The sequence below is a fragment of the Trachypithecus francoisi genome, unplaced genomic scaffold, assembly GCF_009764315.1.
Source record: "Trachypithecus francoisi isolate TF-2019V2 unplaced genomic scaffold, Tfra_2.0 Lachesis_group11, whole genome shotgun sequence".
Taxonomy (NCBI): Eukaryota; Metazoa; Chordata; class Mammalia; order Primates; family Cercopithecidae; genus Trachypithecus; species Trachypithecus francoisi.
In genome coordinates, this window is record NW_022681456.1 from 9,341,203 (window position 1) to 9,357,391 (window position 16,189).

Genomic DNA, 16,189 nt, shown 5'->3' on the forward strand with positions numbered 1-16,189 from the left:
AACCCGGGAGGTCAAGGCTGCAGTGAGCCATTGTGCCACTTTACTCCAGCCTGGGTGACAGAGCAAGACCCTGTCTCAAAAAAATAAAAATAAAGACATCTATCTGTCCACTAATTACCTATTGCAAAATAATAAAACCTCATTTGGAATGTCAGTCAATCTACTCCAAGCCCTTAAAATTAATCCATGATGACTACGAATAGGATAGAGCAATGCACGTTCATATTCACAGACTTGCCTGCTTCTGTCTTCACAGTATCTAAAAATAGCCTCTTTGGTAATTAGTCTATTAGTCCTTCTCATTTCATTCAAAACTGCCGTCATCCAGTCCTCCACGCGCCCTTCGGCCCGCACGATCTTCCGAAACTCCATGACTTCTCCTTCTGCTGAAATCATCGCGGACACCAGTTTTTCTCCACTATCGCCGTCGTTAAACCTCAGCGATGCTATGTTGTCGTACATCTGCAAAACAGGGAGAGGCGGCCCTGTAAGACCTGCACTGAGTTCTGGAATCAAAGACCAGCCAGCAGTGCTTCATCCAGCAGAGCTGCCACGATGAAAGCAATGGCAACCATTGAGCCGAGATCACAGGCAAGATGGATGTCGTTCACCCACCTGTGTGCTCATCCGAAAGACACTTATTGGGGACTTTCATTTACTCTACACTGTGCAAAGATCTGTGGAGGATTGAAAACAGAAAGAAAAAGAAGACAGCCTCTGTCCCTAACCCTGCTGGAATGGGGAGATATCTGGACATAGGAGCCAGTGGAACGTGGAGGAGGCAGAAGGGTGATTAACACCCCAGGCTGGGGAACAGAGGCCTGTGGTGGAATCCCAGCTTCCCCACTATCCAGTTGAGCAACGATGGGTGAGTTGCTCCTCCTCTCTCTGCCTGGAATAAACATAATCATGGCACTTACCAAGGTGGGCTTGGGAGAATCAAATGAAACAATGTGAGTTGAATGCCAGCACACTGTTAAACATGTGGCATTTGCTGATTATTATCATTGTTATTAATTAGAATAACATTTAGGACAATGGGTCCTTTAGGGCCCACCATATAATACAAGGCACTCGCAAATCAGAGAGGAGAGGAAGGCAACAAACAGACTTTAAAGAATAAAATCAGAGGTCTCCAAAAGAGGCAAACAGTAAATGAAGTATTCCTGATACTATATTTTTCTGTAACAGTAAAATACTTGTTTACAAAAGTGGAAGCAGAAGGCCAGGCACAATAGCTCATGGCTGTAATCCCACCACTTTAGGAGGCTGAGGCAGGAGGACCGCTTGAGCCCAGGAGGTAGAGGCTGCAATGAGCTGTGATCACACCACTGACTCCAGGCTGGGCAACAAAGCAAGGCCCCATCTCAAAAAAAAAAAAAAAAAAAAAAAAAAGAAACAGAATCCTTTGAGAATTTCTCAAAGGAAAAACATGCAGTCAAAAACATGAATTTTACTTTAAGAAGGAAGTCAGCATTAATTAAACAGAAAGTATGGAAGAAAGCACTTGTTTCTAAGTGCTCTGTTAATTTGGAATGGAGGAATTACCCTGCAATACTGATTCTCAACCGGGGATGATTTTGCCACCAGGGGACATTGGCAATGTCTGGAGATGTTTCTGGTTGTCATAACTAGGGAGGGGGTGCTACTGGCATCTAGTAAGTTGCGATCAGGGATGCTACATAATATCCTGTAATGCACAGGACAGCACCCACGGCAAAGATCATCCAGCCCCAAATGCCAGTCATGCCGAGGCTCAGAGCCCCTGCCCGGGCTGACGCTAGATAAAGAGCTTTGATTAGCAGGCCAAAGATCATGTCTGGCCAGCCTCTGTTCTCCATCACAAGGGACAGTTTTCTCTATTGTTTCCTGCCATTCCAGAAATGGTTCATGGATACATATACATTTATTTGAAAAGTATGAAATTATGGTCTGGAAGGAATCATAACAAATTCATGACAGTGGCTGGCGCCTGTAGTCCCAGCTACTCGGGAGGCTGAGGCAGGAGAATGGCGTGAACCCAGGAGGTAGAAGTTGCAGTGAGCTGAGATCACGCCACTGCACTCCAGCCTGGGTGACACAGTGAGACTCCATCTCAAAAAAAAAAAAAGGAAAGTAGAGGAAGTATGAATGGGGATGGGGACAAAGAGTATTGCAAATTTGTACAACTTTACAAAAAAAAGACACAAACCAAATATGACTAAATGGTAACACGTGCCAATTCTGGGTAGTGGAGAGGGTTGTTTAGCCAACATTGCAAAGCAGGTACTGTTCAAAGTGCTTTATAAATAGTGACTCATTCCATCTTTATAGCAGCTCCACCGAAACAGGCAACTATTGGGGTCATGTCCGTTCACAGATGAGGAAACTGATGTCCACGGAGATCAAGTAACTTGCCGAAGGTCACACAGAAACTCAGAATAGAGCAAAGATTTGAACCCCAGCCATCTGGTTCTAGAGTCCATGTGTGAAACCACTATCCTCTAATGCCTCTCTGTTTAATATATTAGTCTTCGTATATTTCTGTATTTTTTATTTTTAATTTTTTTTAGTTTATAAAAGGAAAGGTTTTGGACTGTGGAAAAAGCGCTGCATCTGGTGTGATTTCAGACTGAGTGAATATCGTCAGACTTACGCTTCAAATTAAAACTCCAGGGCTGAGTGCGGTGGTTCACACCTGCAATCCCAGCACTTTGGGAGGCTTAGGTGGGAGGATCGCTTGAGCTCAGGAGTTAGGGACCAGCCTGGGCAACATAACGAGACCCCATCTCTCCAAAAAATATTAAAAAATAGCCAGGCATGGTGGTGTGCACTTGTGGTCCCAGCGACTCAGGAAGCTGAGGTGGCAGATCACGAGAGTCAGGGAGGTTGAGGCTGCAGTGAGCCACGAACTGCATCACTGTACTCCAGCCTGGGCAACAGAGCCAGACCCTATCTCAGAAAACAAAACAAAAACCCAACTCTAGCAACATTTCAGTCTTAACCTTTTGGGTTGAACCTCATGGCAAAGGGAACCAGGGAGGACCGAAGGCGTTTCTAAGGCTTACATGGGGAGCCCCTGCCCACCCAGAGGGCCAACCTTGATCATGTGCTCCTGGACACAGAGTGGGTCACTGCTCCCCAGAATGCTGAGCAGCTCATCGTCAGAAATGAAGAAGAACCTCGGGAAAGCGTTTCTCTTTGAATCTAAGTAGTCGTTGAGGCTTTTCTGGCATTTCTCCAGGCCCTCGCTGACATTCTGTAGGTCGCTGAGGCGGTTTGGGGCTTCACAGCACCTCTTGATCACGGGGTCTTTTAAGGTCTCGCCCATGATCTGGACCAGGACAGAGGAGAGCCATCAAGCAGGGTGAGCAGGGAGAGCAGACACACTGTTTTTGACCCCCAACAGGCATGCGCCAGAGCCCAGGCACAGCAGAGACCAAACTGACAAGCTGCCCAGTGCCATCGGCTTTCAGGGGATCAGTTTATCATTTTTAAACATGAGTATCCTTAGCACCTTCTGACGTACTACATGTCACTAACTGGTTTCTGGTTTTTCTTTTCGTTATCCCATAAGGCGGCCAGCTGCACGGGGAAAGGATTTTTTGTTTTGTTCACTGATGGGTTCCACCCCACCCTATAGCAGTGCTTACACCCAGTAACCCAATCGACATTTGCTGAGTAAAGGAAGCTGGCAACTCCACTGTGAGTGATTTGTCTATACAGAATATTCACAGCAGCTTCTTCACCACAGCAGAAAAAGAAAGAAATAGCCTCAATGTCCAGCAACAGGTCAGTCATCTGCTGCTGAGTGATAATTTCAATGTTTATTTATTGAAATACGTCAAGTTGTTCAATGAAAATAGCCAATGATATTGGTAAGAATGATTCTAGTTTCATGCCTGTAAACCCAGTGCTTTGGGAGAGTAAGGCAGGAGGATCGTTTGAGGCCAGGAGTCTGAGACCAGCCTGGGCGATAGAGCAAAACTCCATTGCTACTAAAAAAAAAGAAAAAAAAAACCTTTTTTTTTTTTTTAAGTTAGCTAGGTGTGGTGGTGCACACCTGTAGTCCCAGCTACCTGGGAGGCCAAGGCGAGGATCATATGAGCCCAGGAGTTGGAGGCTGCAGTGAACTATGATCACTGGGCAACAAAGCAAGACCTCGTCTCTTTAAAAAAAAAAAAAAAAGAATGATCCTATTTTGTTGTATGTTATTTATTTATCTATACATATTTGTATGTTTATGCAGGAATAAACATTCCGGAAAGTTACATGCTCAACTGTGAAAATGGTTACCCTGGGCAAGGGGATTATAGGTACTTTTTTCTTCCTTTCTTTTTTTTCTTGGCTTTTTGTAATTTCTTTTTTTTTTTTTTTTTTTTTTTTTTTTGAGGCAGAGTCTGGCTCTGTCGCCCAGGCTGGAGTGCAGTGGCGCGATCTCGGCTCACTGCAAGCTCCGCCTCCCGGGTTCACGCCATTCTCCTGCCTCAGCCTCCTGAGTAGCTGAGACTACAGGCACCCGCCACCGCGCCTGGCTAATTTTTTGTATTTTTGGTAGAGACGGGGTTTCACCATGGTCTCGATCTCCTGACCTTGTGATCCGCCCGCCTCGGCCTCCCAAAGTGCTGGGATTACAGGCGTGAGCCACCGCGCCCGGCTTTTTGTAATTTCTAAAGCATTCTGTAATGAATTGATACTTGTCATGTTATTCTTCTTCTTTTTTTTTTTTTTTTTTTTTGAGGCAGAGTCTCACTCTGTTACCCAGGCTAAAGTGCAGTGTCGCCATCTCAGCTCACTGCAACCTTCACCTCCCGGGTTCAAGCAATCCTCCCACCTCAGCCTCCTGAGTAGCTGGGATTACAGGCATGCACCACCACGTTTGGCTAATTTTTCTGTATTTTTAGTAGAGATGGGGTTTCACCACATTGGCCAGGCTGGTCTCGAACTCCTGACTTCAAGTGATCGCCCACCTCGGCCTCCCAAAGTCCTGGGATTACAGGCGTGAGTCACCGTGCCCGGCCTGATATGTGTTGTATAATTCTTTTAAGTTTAAAAAAAGAGCTTATGCAAATGGGTATGAAACAATTATAAACGCTAGTGGATAAAAGAGACCAAAACATGAACTGGCCACCTCTAATTAAAGAACACAGCAGCAAAGCTAAGTAGCAAAATACCCAGGCTTTGAGAGCAAATGAGCTGGGTTAAAATCCCAGCCACACTAACGACCAGCCACTGTGATGACCAGTCCAACCCTTTCTGGAGATGACTTTAAAATACACACACCCTTTCACGGGCAATTTGCTTTCTAACAATCTGTCTTAAGATATGCACTCTAACGATGGAAAAAGCATTAGGCAAGAACCTGCACATTATTTATGAAAGCAAATAACTCTGTTCAAACAAAATGTCAAATTACTAGAGAATAATCAACTAAACTAATGTCAGCCCACTCACTGGAATATAGAGAGCCATGAAAATATTTCCTCAGATGACTTCCTAATATGAAATGTTTCTCATAATATTAAGAGAAAATTATGACATAAAGTTGTACACAATATGATTACAATTGGCCGGGCGCGGTGGCTCAAGCCTGTAATCCCAGCACTTTGGGAGGCCGAGACGGGCGGATCACAATGTCAGGAGATCGAGACCATCCTGGCTAATACGGTGAAACCCCGTCTCTACTAAAGAATACAAAAAACTAGCCGGGCGACGAGGCGGGCGCCTGTAGTCCCAGCTACTTGGGAGGCGGAGGCAGGAGAATGGCGTAAACCTGGGGGCGGAGCTTGCAGTGAGCTGAGATCCGGCCACCGCACTCCAGCCTGGGCGACAGAGCCAGACTCCGTCTCAAAAAAAAAAAAAAAAACAAAAACAAACAAACAAAAAAAATATGATTACAATTATGCTTTTTAAATGTATACACATAGGAAAAAGATAACAGGAATATGTTGACATGTTAAAGTGACAGAACCGTGAGAGATACATTTTTCCACTGTTCTACGTTTTCAAAATATTTTAAACAAGCAAATATTGCTTTTATAATAAATGTAAAAAAGATTCAGTGTCATACGCCAGCAGCTAAAAATCAAATGGGAATTTTTACTAGACAGATTAGGGTCATAAATAATGACAGGAAAAATTCAGAAGCTACTAGTGGGCCGGGCAAGGTGACCCATGCCTGTAATCCCAGTGCTTTGGGAGGCTGATGTGGGAGAGTCACTTGAGGCTAGGAGTTTGAGACCAGCCTGGACAACGTAGCAAGATCCTATCCCTGTAAAAATGTTTTAATTAGCTGGGCATGGCAGCACATGCCTGTAGTCCCAGCTGTTTGGGAGGTTGAGGTAGGAGGATCTCTTTAGCCCATGAGTTTGAGGCTACAGAGAGCCATGATCACTTCACTGCACTCCAGCCTGGGCAACAGAGCAAAACCCTGTCTCTAAAAAATGAGAGAGAAGCTACCAATGGAGAAAATACAATGTGCAAATAAAAAAGTACAAACATCTCAAAACACTGCCCTTCTTTCATTACTAAAATACAAGTGAGTCACTTGCCCTTTTAAATACTCTATCGATGTTGTCAAACTTTTTTGCCTCTTCCGGGAGTTGCGATCTTATATCTCCACCAATAAAAATACTTTCAAGATACATCCATTTTCTCTGAACCAACATCCAAATCTGTAAATGTACAAAAGGTCAGTGTCAGCAGGTGTTATCAGATACCTCCAGGAATGGATGGCAAAGCCCCACCCTGACACGGGACAGACCCAAATCAACCCAGGCGGAAGGACCTTCCAGGCAAGGTGACAGAGTGAGCACCTGCATGGCCAGCTCCCCTCCACTCCAATGAATGTGAATGACGAGGAAAGCATAACTAATGGCCACGCTCTAAAGCAAAAGAAAGCTCTCCATGCAGCCCAGCACAAGTAGGAAAACGTCTAGTTATGAGAAGGGGGTGAAGCCTGTGACCCGCAACAACTAAGGACAGGCCATGCCAAAGCCATGCAAAAAGTGAGCCAAGTACCATGTGCCCAGCAAGTCCACTCCTAGGTATTGACTCAAAAGAATTGAAAACAGGGACTCAAGCAGTTGTACATGAATGCTGACGGCAGCACTGTTCACAATAGTCAAAAGGTGAAAACAACCCAAATGTCTATCAGTCAATGAACAGAAAAACAACATGTCATCAATCCACATGATTTAATATTATTGGGCCATAAGAAGGATGGAAGCACTGACACACGCTAAAACACGGATGAACCTGGAAAACATCATGCTAAGTGACCATGCTAAGTGACCGTGCTAAGTGACCGTGCTAAGTGACCATGCTAAGTGACCATGCTAAGTGACCGTGCTAAGTGACCATGCTAAGTGACCATGCTAAGTGACCGTGCTAAGTGACCGTGCTAAGTGACAAACGTCAGACGTAAAGGATCATATATCGTGTCATTCCACTTATATGAAATACCCAAAATAGGTAAATCCATTGACACAGAAAACAGTCTGGAGGTTGCCAGATGCTGGGGTGAGGAGATGGGTAGGGAGCGACTGCTTAAGGGGTACTGGCTTTTCTTTTGGTTTGACGAAAATCTGGAACTAGAGGTGGTAGCTGCACAACACTGTGAATGTACAAAATGTCACTGAATTGTGCACTTTACAATAGCTAGTTTTATGTTATGTAAATTTCACCTCAATAAAAAATTTTTTTTGACTGAACATGGTGGCTCATGCCTGTAATCCCAACACTTTGGGAGCCCAAGGTGGGCAGGTCACTTGAGGTCAGGATTTCAAGACCAGCCTGGCCAACATGGTGAAACCCCGTCTCTACTAAAGATACAAAAATTAGCCAGGCATAGTAGCACATGCCTGTCATCCCAACTACTCTGGAGGCTGAGGCAGGAGAACCACTTGAACCCAGCTGGCAGAGGTTGCAGTGAGCCGAGATGGCACCACTGCACTCCAACCTGGGCGACAGAGCAAGACTCCATCTAAAAAAAAATGTTTTTAACTCACAAATTAAAAAACCGTGCTATATCCTACATATGAGCTTCCACTAACACAAAGTCATAGACAAAACAAACAAATGAACAAAAAAGCAAGGCAAGGAAGCCCAGGCATGATGGAGGCCTGATCACACACTTAGCCAGTGAACCAGACCTGGCTTCATCCCACCCAAGGCTTGGATTGTGGCCAAAAACAAGGTGCTTGCCTGTGGTCTGGGGAGGAAAAAAAGGCAACTGCACAAAAATGGTGCAGTGAGCCTGGGTTGCTCACAGAGGGTCTGGACAAGTGTTGCCCAAAAGGAAGAAAGCCCCAAACCACCTACTATAAGACCTTGCTACTTCCCAGTGTGACAGGCCCCAGGTTAAAGAGGCTGCAAGAACAGATGACAAAGTGAAGCAAACACACACACACAAAAAATACATGTGAGATGAGCTAGAAAAAAAAACCAAAATCACACAGAGGAAAACCCACCACCATAAGAGAGAATCAACAGGCATTTAAAAAACAAGTGTAGAGAAATCTGAAAAGGAACGTAAAATAAATGTTTCTAATTTTCAGCGTCATCAAGGAGGCAAAAGCATCCTTGCAACAAGAACAGGACAGTATCAAAGAAAAACAGAGATATACGAAAAAGAAGCAATTAAGAATCTTGCAAATGAAAATCATTCACTAAAATAAAAACTTAGATCAATTCCTTTGATCATGCACTCTTGCCCTCAACATAAATCAAGACAAAAAATTATGAAAGAGGATCATTTGTTTCTAAGCACAAAATATCCTCATATAAAAGTTCTAAGCACAAAATATCCTTATATATAAGCTACTGCTATGCACTGGCTCTAATCCATCTTCTGTTCATCTTTTCTCTTACCTCAATGACTTCTCCTATTAGAGAAAGCGTTTTTTCCCATTTGTGAACAGTTTGCAGAAAAGGCCCCACAAATCTGCTTCCTGAGATGCTCTGCAGGTTGAAAGTGTTGTCATCAAGAGACTGAATAATTTCGTCAACAGAACCCAGGATGTAGCCTCGCTCCTGTGTGCCTTTGTAATACTTGACTACAGTGAATTTCATATTTTCCCACGTGTCTAGGATTTCCTTCACAGCCTGTTCAGGAATAGAAAAAGAATGATTCAGGCACATGAACTGAAAAGACCGAGCCCCAACCCAAAAACACCTGCCTTAGCTTGCTTTTGGCTAACAACGCAATTGGAGTCCTGGGTCTGTTTCCTGAAAAGTTGGGATTCTGTTATGGTAATAATAGTCACCTATCAAGCATTTGCTATGTGGCAGGTAAGCATGTCACATACATGATCTCATTCAGTCTTCAAAGCAAATACCTCAAATTATATTGGTAGGGATTATTATCACCCACATTTTACAGAGATGGCAACTGAGACTCAGACATGAGGCTTAGCTACTGAGCCCCAGAAACAGGATCTAAACCTCACAGTCTGCCCCCGAAGCCTACACAGTTATGAGATCCTGCCCCTGTGCTTACTCTACTGTCACAAAAAACAAATTACAAAGTGATATGTCTCTTATGATTCCATATTCAAAACAATCTGTATCGAGGCAGGGGGCGGTGGCTCATGCCTGTAATCCTAACACTTTAGGAAGTCAAGGTGAGCAGGTTGCTTGAGCCCAAGAGTTCATGACCAGCCTTGACAACATAGGGAGACCCCGTTTCAAAAAAAAATCTGTATCAATACATATGTATATGTGTATACATATGTACGTGTGTACATTATATGTATATTATGCATACGTTTGGTATATTGTGTACACTGTGTGTATATGTATACATGTGTGTATATTGTGTGTACATGTGTATATTAGGTACATTGTACATTGTATGTATATGTACATGTGTGTACATTATATGTATGTGTGCATATTAGGTACACTGTGTGTACATTGTGTGTACAAGAATACATAGTGTACATTATGTGTACATGTATATATTAGGTACACTGTGTGTACATTATGTGCATATGTACACATGCATATACATTATGTGTATATGTTAGGTATGCTGTGTGCACACTGTACGTATATTTTGTGTGTTTCCATGCATATGTGTCTACATGTATATACATGTGTATATATACATGTGTGGTATACTATGTACAGTCATGCACTGCATAAGGACATTTCAGCCAGTGATGAATCTCATATACAATGGTGGTCCCATAGGATTATTAGACCATATTTTGGCTGTACCTTCTCTATACTGAGATACACACGTACTACTAGGTTACAATGGCTGACAGTACTCAATATAGTCACTTGCTGTACAGGCTTGCAGTCTAGAGCAATAGGCTCTAGCCAACAGCCTAGGTGTGCAGTAGTCATCCCAGCTAGGTTTGTTTGCACAAACACGAATCAACTCAGGAGGCATTTCTCAGAATGTGTCCCCACCATTAGGTGACACGTGACTGTATACATGTATGTGCATGTATGTGTAGGGGTATGTGTATGTGTGTACCTGTGTATGTGTATGTTTGTGCACACAAATGCATGGGCGTATATGCACATATATGAGTAGTATGTGTGTATGCATATATATATGTGTGTGCATGCATTTTGAAGTAGGGAAAGAAATACACTAAAAAGTTAATAATTTTCAAGTGGTGGGATTATGAATTTTTTTCAATTTTCTACCATCAATATCTATTACTTCTATTTAAAAATCAATGGCAAAATAAATAAATAAATAAATAATTTTTTTTTAAACAATGGAAAATGAAACTACAATTGGGAACAATAAAAAATTTAATTAAAACAGAAATTGTATTTAATATAATTCTTTATTACTGAAGAACAGCAGGTACTAAAGCAAATATGTTTTCTCTTTTCTGTTTGTTTTTCTTCTTTGAGACAGAAAATGTCTCACCCTGTCACCCAGGCTGGAGTGCCATGGTGCAATCACAGGTCACTGCAGCCTCCACCTTCTAGGTTCAAGTGATCCTCCCACCTCAGCCTCCCAAGAAGTTAGGACTAAAGGCATGCCACCATACCCAGCTAATTTTTTTCTTTTAGTAGAGATGAGGTCTCCCTATTTTCTTTTTGAATTAAAAGAAGACTCTGTTTTCTCCAGCCTGTTTTTAACTGAAGCCTTACCTTCTCAATGGCAACCTCCTTGATTGCTGCTGTGACAATCTCATTGAGAACATCCGTGTGTTTGTGCAGTTCCATAGCAAACATATTTTCCAGGGTGAACGTTTCGGTCATTTCAAAAAAGACAGACGTTTTTTCCATAAGTTCCTTCCAATGCCTGAAAGCACATCAGCATTCAAATCTTTATGCTTACTGAGTTTAGTGAGGAGTTCGATTATTCCCATTTAAATCACAGGACAAATCTCACTTTGTAAACTTCTTATAATGAAGTTCTGAAACATGAGGACATCACTGGAAATATATTCCCAAAGTTACCCAAAATCCCAGTGGCCTCCAGAGTTAAACCTGAAAACAATGTATCGCAAAACACTATATACACTAGTCTTGACAGCCATCTCATAAAATATACAACTTTTAATTATTGGGAACTGCTTCTGTCATAGTCTCTCAACCAATGACCTCAATCTCTGTTGAATCACTCAGTCTTTTTGAGAGCCTCATGTAAATTATGAGTGCTCGTGCATTTGATAAATATTTCAGTGCTGACTCCATGCCAGGCAGTGGACTGGGGTACAGAGTTACCAAGGGCAACACCCCTAGCTTCAGGGAACCTGCCATTTACTTGGGGAGACATACAACAAACAATAAACAAATACATAAACTAAATAATGACATAGGGTTTTGAGTACTATGAGAAAACCACAGCGTGCCAGAGGAGGGACGAAGGGGCCCGTTCAGACGGGACAGTCAGGGCAGACTCCTGTGCACACAGACACAACAGAGGCAGCTCTACTGTTCACTTGACTGGCCTACCTTTAAGGTTTACATCTGGCCTGTGAATTTGCCCACGTTTTGGTTCTGTGTGTATGGAATGGGTGTGAGTAAGGGAGCTAAGCATGATGCTAGACAGCAAAACGCCATGGACCCAGCACGTGAGCAGCAAGTGTCAAATCACTGAGTGTTGTTGTAAACACACACACACACACACACACACACGGCCATGGAAATGGTCAGAAAAGAGGCCCTACTGGTTCATCGGTCTCTGAACCCCCTGGCCTAGCACAGCACTGACAGGAAGGAGGGTGTCAGAACTGAAACTGAGGGGTAAGTGTCATCAGTGCCTGCTCTGTGGCTTATGGTCACTTGCTTTTTATTTTTTTTCCCCTTTGCCCATGAAGCTGAAGTCCTCATCACTGAATGCTGACACTTAACCTTCACCAGCTACTATGGATAACATTCACAGGTCACTATGGCGATGATCGCTTTGGTTGTTTTTCAGGAAGTTGAGCCAACTCCTCTGTCCAGTTCCAACTGGTTGAGACCACTGACCTTGCAATTGGGCCTATGCAAGTGTCCCAGAGGTGGCCTTTTGATGTTGGAAGGCCAAAAACTCTACCCTCAGGCCACGCTGACACCCCCATTTTCTGTGCCTATGTCCTGTGAAAGCTGTGAACCCCAGCTACACTTGTTCAGAATGAACCTGTTACTTCCTTTTTCCCACCACCAACCACCTTCCCCCTCAACTTCAACCACCCCACTCCCCTAACCCCTAAACATCCCTAAGCCTTATCTTCAGGGAGGCAGATGTGAGGGCTGCTCGCCTGCCTCCTTGCTTGGCGGCCTTGCGAATAAATCTTTCTGTTTTGCAAAACCCATGTCATGGCGATTGATGGACTGCATGTGGGCAGAGCGGACCTGGGGCCAGCCTGTGACATAACTCTGGTGGTGGGTTAGAGGGTCCACACTCAACACGACACCGTGAGTCACTGAGAGAGAGTGATTCCCTCTCCAGTTCCCACCCAGTCCTTTCAATTATAGTAAATTACATCGAAGGGAAGGTCTCCTCTTTGTGCTTCTGTGTGACAGAGCAGGAGCACCCTCATCTTGGACAAACACTGCCACTTTAAGGTCCAGCTCCCCTTTCTAGCCCATGCATTTCAAGGAAATCATTTCTCTTCTAACTACAAGCTGCCAGAAAGAGCAGACAGGAAAACACAGATAAGACAGCTCTGGCACAGAGGGAGGAGAGAAGGAAGTCTCTTGGGTAACTGCCAAACTTCACCCTCATACAATGGGCCCCAGTAAAACAGTGGACTTTAATAAGCACATTCCTTTCCCTTCAGGTGCACTAAGATAGGGGAGCTAAAAGCAGACTCGGTGGGTATGCCTGCAGCTGCAGAAAAATGCGTGGGAATAGATACACAACTCTCCCTCCCAGATAAGCACAACAAAGAGACACAGAAGCAGTCCAAACCTCTGATAAACTCTCCTACCCTAAATCCTTAAAAACTCTCAGTCTGTAAGAGAGTGTGGCTCTGACCTAACTTGGCCAGAATCCCCTCTCAGGTTTGTTTTCTCTAAAATAAACCTGTTTTGACTGGCGAGCCACCTTTTGTGTTTCTTTCCTCTTTCTTTAATTCTTTTTTTTTTTTTTTTTTTTTTTTTTTTTTTGAGACGGAGTCTCGCAGTCGCCCAGGCTGGAGTGCAGTGGCCGGATCTCAGCTCACTGCAAGCTCCGCCTCCCAGGTTTACGCCATTCTCCTGCCTCAGCCTCCCGAGTAGCTGGGACTACAGGCACCCACCAACTCGCCCGGCTAGTTTTTTCTATTTTTTAGTAGAGACGGGGTTTCACCGTGTTAGCCAGGATGGTCTCGATCTCCTGACCTCGCGATCCACCCGTCTCGGCCTCCCAAAGTGCTGGGATTACAGGCTTGAGCCACCGCGCCCGGCCTCTTTAATTCTTACACTGTGTCCTCAGCCCCTCCCCAGGGTCATTCACTTTCCTTAGAGCGAAGGCCTCTGGCTCAGAGACAGGCAACTGTTTTGAGCTAGTTTTATATATATATAATTATATATATATAATTACTTTCTATTTCTGGCAAGAGTTTTTGGTTTTCTCTTTACAGTGGTGGTGTAAGTTTCTTTTTAGAATAACATTCATTTCCATAAAAAAGAAACTGATAGGAAGAAAAATATAAAGCCATGATAGCATAGATGATACTCAGATCTGACAAAAATGATGAGACAGGACCAAAGTTTGAGAAACACTGGGTTATGGGACCATAAAACTGGGAACGTTAGCTTAGAAAATGCCTACTTCTACCTAGTTTTACAGATGAGGAAACTGAAGTCTGCAAAGGTAAAGGTGAGGGTGAGTGCTACAGGGAAGCCAGCAGACAGTGAAAAGAGGGCTGAGACCCCAAGTCACTGGGGCCTGAAGGCTGCCTGCTCCTTGTTGAGAGGGAGAGACAGGTGTAATAACATGTGTTGAAGACAAGCCAGCACTTATGAGAGACTTTCTCAATGTGAACTCAAGGATGGGAAAGGAACCAAAGAAGGGATGACTTTCTCACTAAGGAAAATGAAGTCATTTGATGTCACAGCATGACTAGATGACCATACTTTGGAAAACATGACAGAGGAATAGAGAAACACATGAGCAGGAGCATAACTCACAAATTAGGGCTGTAACTCCTACTAATTCATGTCTGTGTGGCGCCATCACCAAATAAACACAGACCCATGCACAGGAGCCTTCTCTGTCCCACCCACAGGGCTGGCTATCCCATCAGTATGGCGGCCACAAGCCACAGGTGGCTACGGAGCACTCGAAATGGGGCAAGCCCAGGTCGAAATAGGCTATAGGTGTAAAATACACATTGTGCTTTGACATATTTTTTAAGAAGAATGTAAAATATCCCATGAATAAATGCTTCATGTTGATTACATGTTGAAATAATGTTTTGGATATATTGAGTTAATTGAAATATACTATTAAAATTAATTTCACCTGTTTTTACTCTTATACTGTAGCAGCTAAAAAACTGTAAATTACATATGTGAGTCCCTTTCCATGTCTGCTGGATGGGGCTGATAGAGGCCACTTATTATACTTTTTTAAATCTTCAAGAAAAGCAACTGCAAATGCCACTTTGCACCTGCTGGGATGTTTCTTTTTTAAAAGAATCCTGTGGTTGACAGTTTTATAGACACTTTACATAGAAACAATATTATAGAACTGTGTCATGCCTATGTATAGCCCTGCAGCATTATTGAAATCTGTGCTTCATCAACAGACCTGAGCAAAGATAATGTACTGAGGGAAACAATTTTAACTAAAAGTTCCTCCCACGCTTTCACATCCGCGGACAGAGGACAAAACAAACCTGTCTCTTAGTGCCTCATGTTTCAAGTCAAGAAGTAAAGGAATTGAGTCTTTGAATGCCTTCATTTTCGCTTCCAAGTAGTAGGCCACTGATAAGCCACGGACTGACCGAGGTAGCTTTCTGAGAGCCCTGAGAAAACCTTCAATTCCTTCCTGGAGAATCTGCACATTCAGATTGATCCAAAGGGTCTGAGACCATTCTTCTTTTGCAACCTGGAAACATGCAAGAAACAACTCCATCAACAAAAACCCCTTTGGAAATGCAACAAGGAGAGCAAGTTCTTGACTCTGTCACATTCTGACATTTTAAAGTACTACCCATCTATCTATAACTACCTGAAATTCACAAACAAGGGGTTGACTACAAGGATCTAAAACACCAAGAAAAGGATTCCACTTTTTGTTAGCTTTTGCAAAAATAATGCTGCATCTGAGGATGTGTGGGATCCAGAAATATGTTCCCCCCGCCCCTCTTTTTTTTTTTGAGACAGAGTCTCACTCTGTCGCCCAGGCTGGAGGGCAGTGGCACGATCTCAGCTCACTGTAAGCTCCGCCTTCCAGGTTCACGCCATTCTCCTGCCTCAGCCTCCTGAGTAGCTGGGACTACAGGCACCCACCACCACGCCTGGCTAATTTTTGGGGTTTTTTTTGTTTTGTTTTGTTTTTTTGTATTTTTAGTAGAGATGGGGTTTCACCGTGTTAGCCAGGATGGTCTCGATCTCCTGACCTCATGATCTGCCCACCTTGGCCTCCCAAAGTGCTGGGATTACAGGCTTGAGTCACTGTGCCTGGCCTACATCTTCCTTTTCTAAAGACAAAAGTGAGAGGTATAAAGTAAGTAACAGGTGTTTTTAAATCAGGGAGATGCTTGGGTCTTAAAGGATGTACTTCATTCAGGCGTTATCACAGCTTGCTTCTTTTTCCTGA

The 16,189-nt window shown here is 43.5% G+C and overlaps 1 protein-coding gene across 1 annotated transcript in view; it reads right to left on the reverse strand.

Annotated features, from left to right (window-relative positions):
- Positions 1–16,189, reverse strand: part of DNAH10 (dynein axonemal heavy chain 10) — a 188,383-nt gene that overhangs the window by 98,418 nt on the left and 73,776 nt on the right. The window contains exons 25-30 of the mRNA XM_033220158.1: positions 15,264–15,475; positions 11,101–11,254; positions 8,851–9,084; positions 6,531–6,653; positions 3,080–3,313; positions 239–462 (exon numbers count right to left, since the gene is read on the reverse strand). Coding sequence (XP_033076049.1) covers positions 239–462; positions 3,080–3,313; positions 6,531–6,653; positions 8,851–9,084; positions 11,101–11,254; positions 15,264–15,475 — 1,181 coding nt within the window. The remainder of the gene's footprint in view (positions 1–238; positions 463–3,079; positions 3,314–6,530; positions 6,654–8,850; positions 9,085–11,100; positions 11,255–15,263; positions 15,476–16,189) is intronic.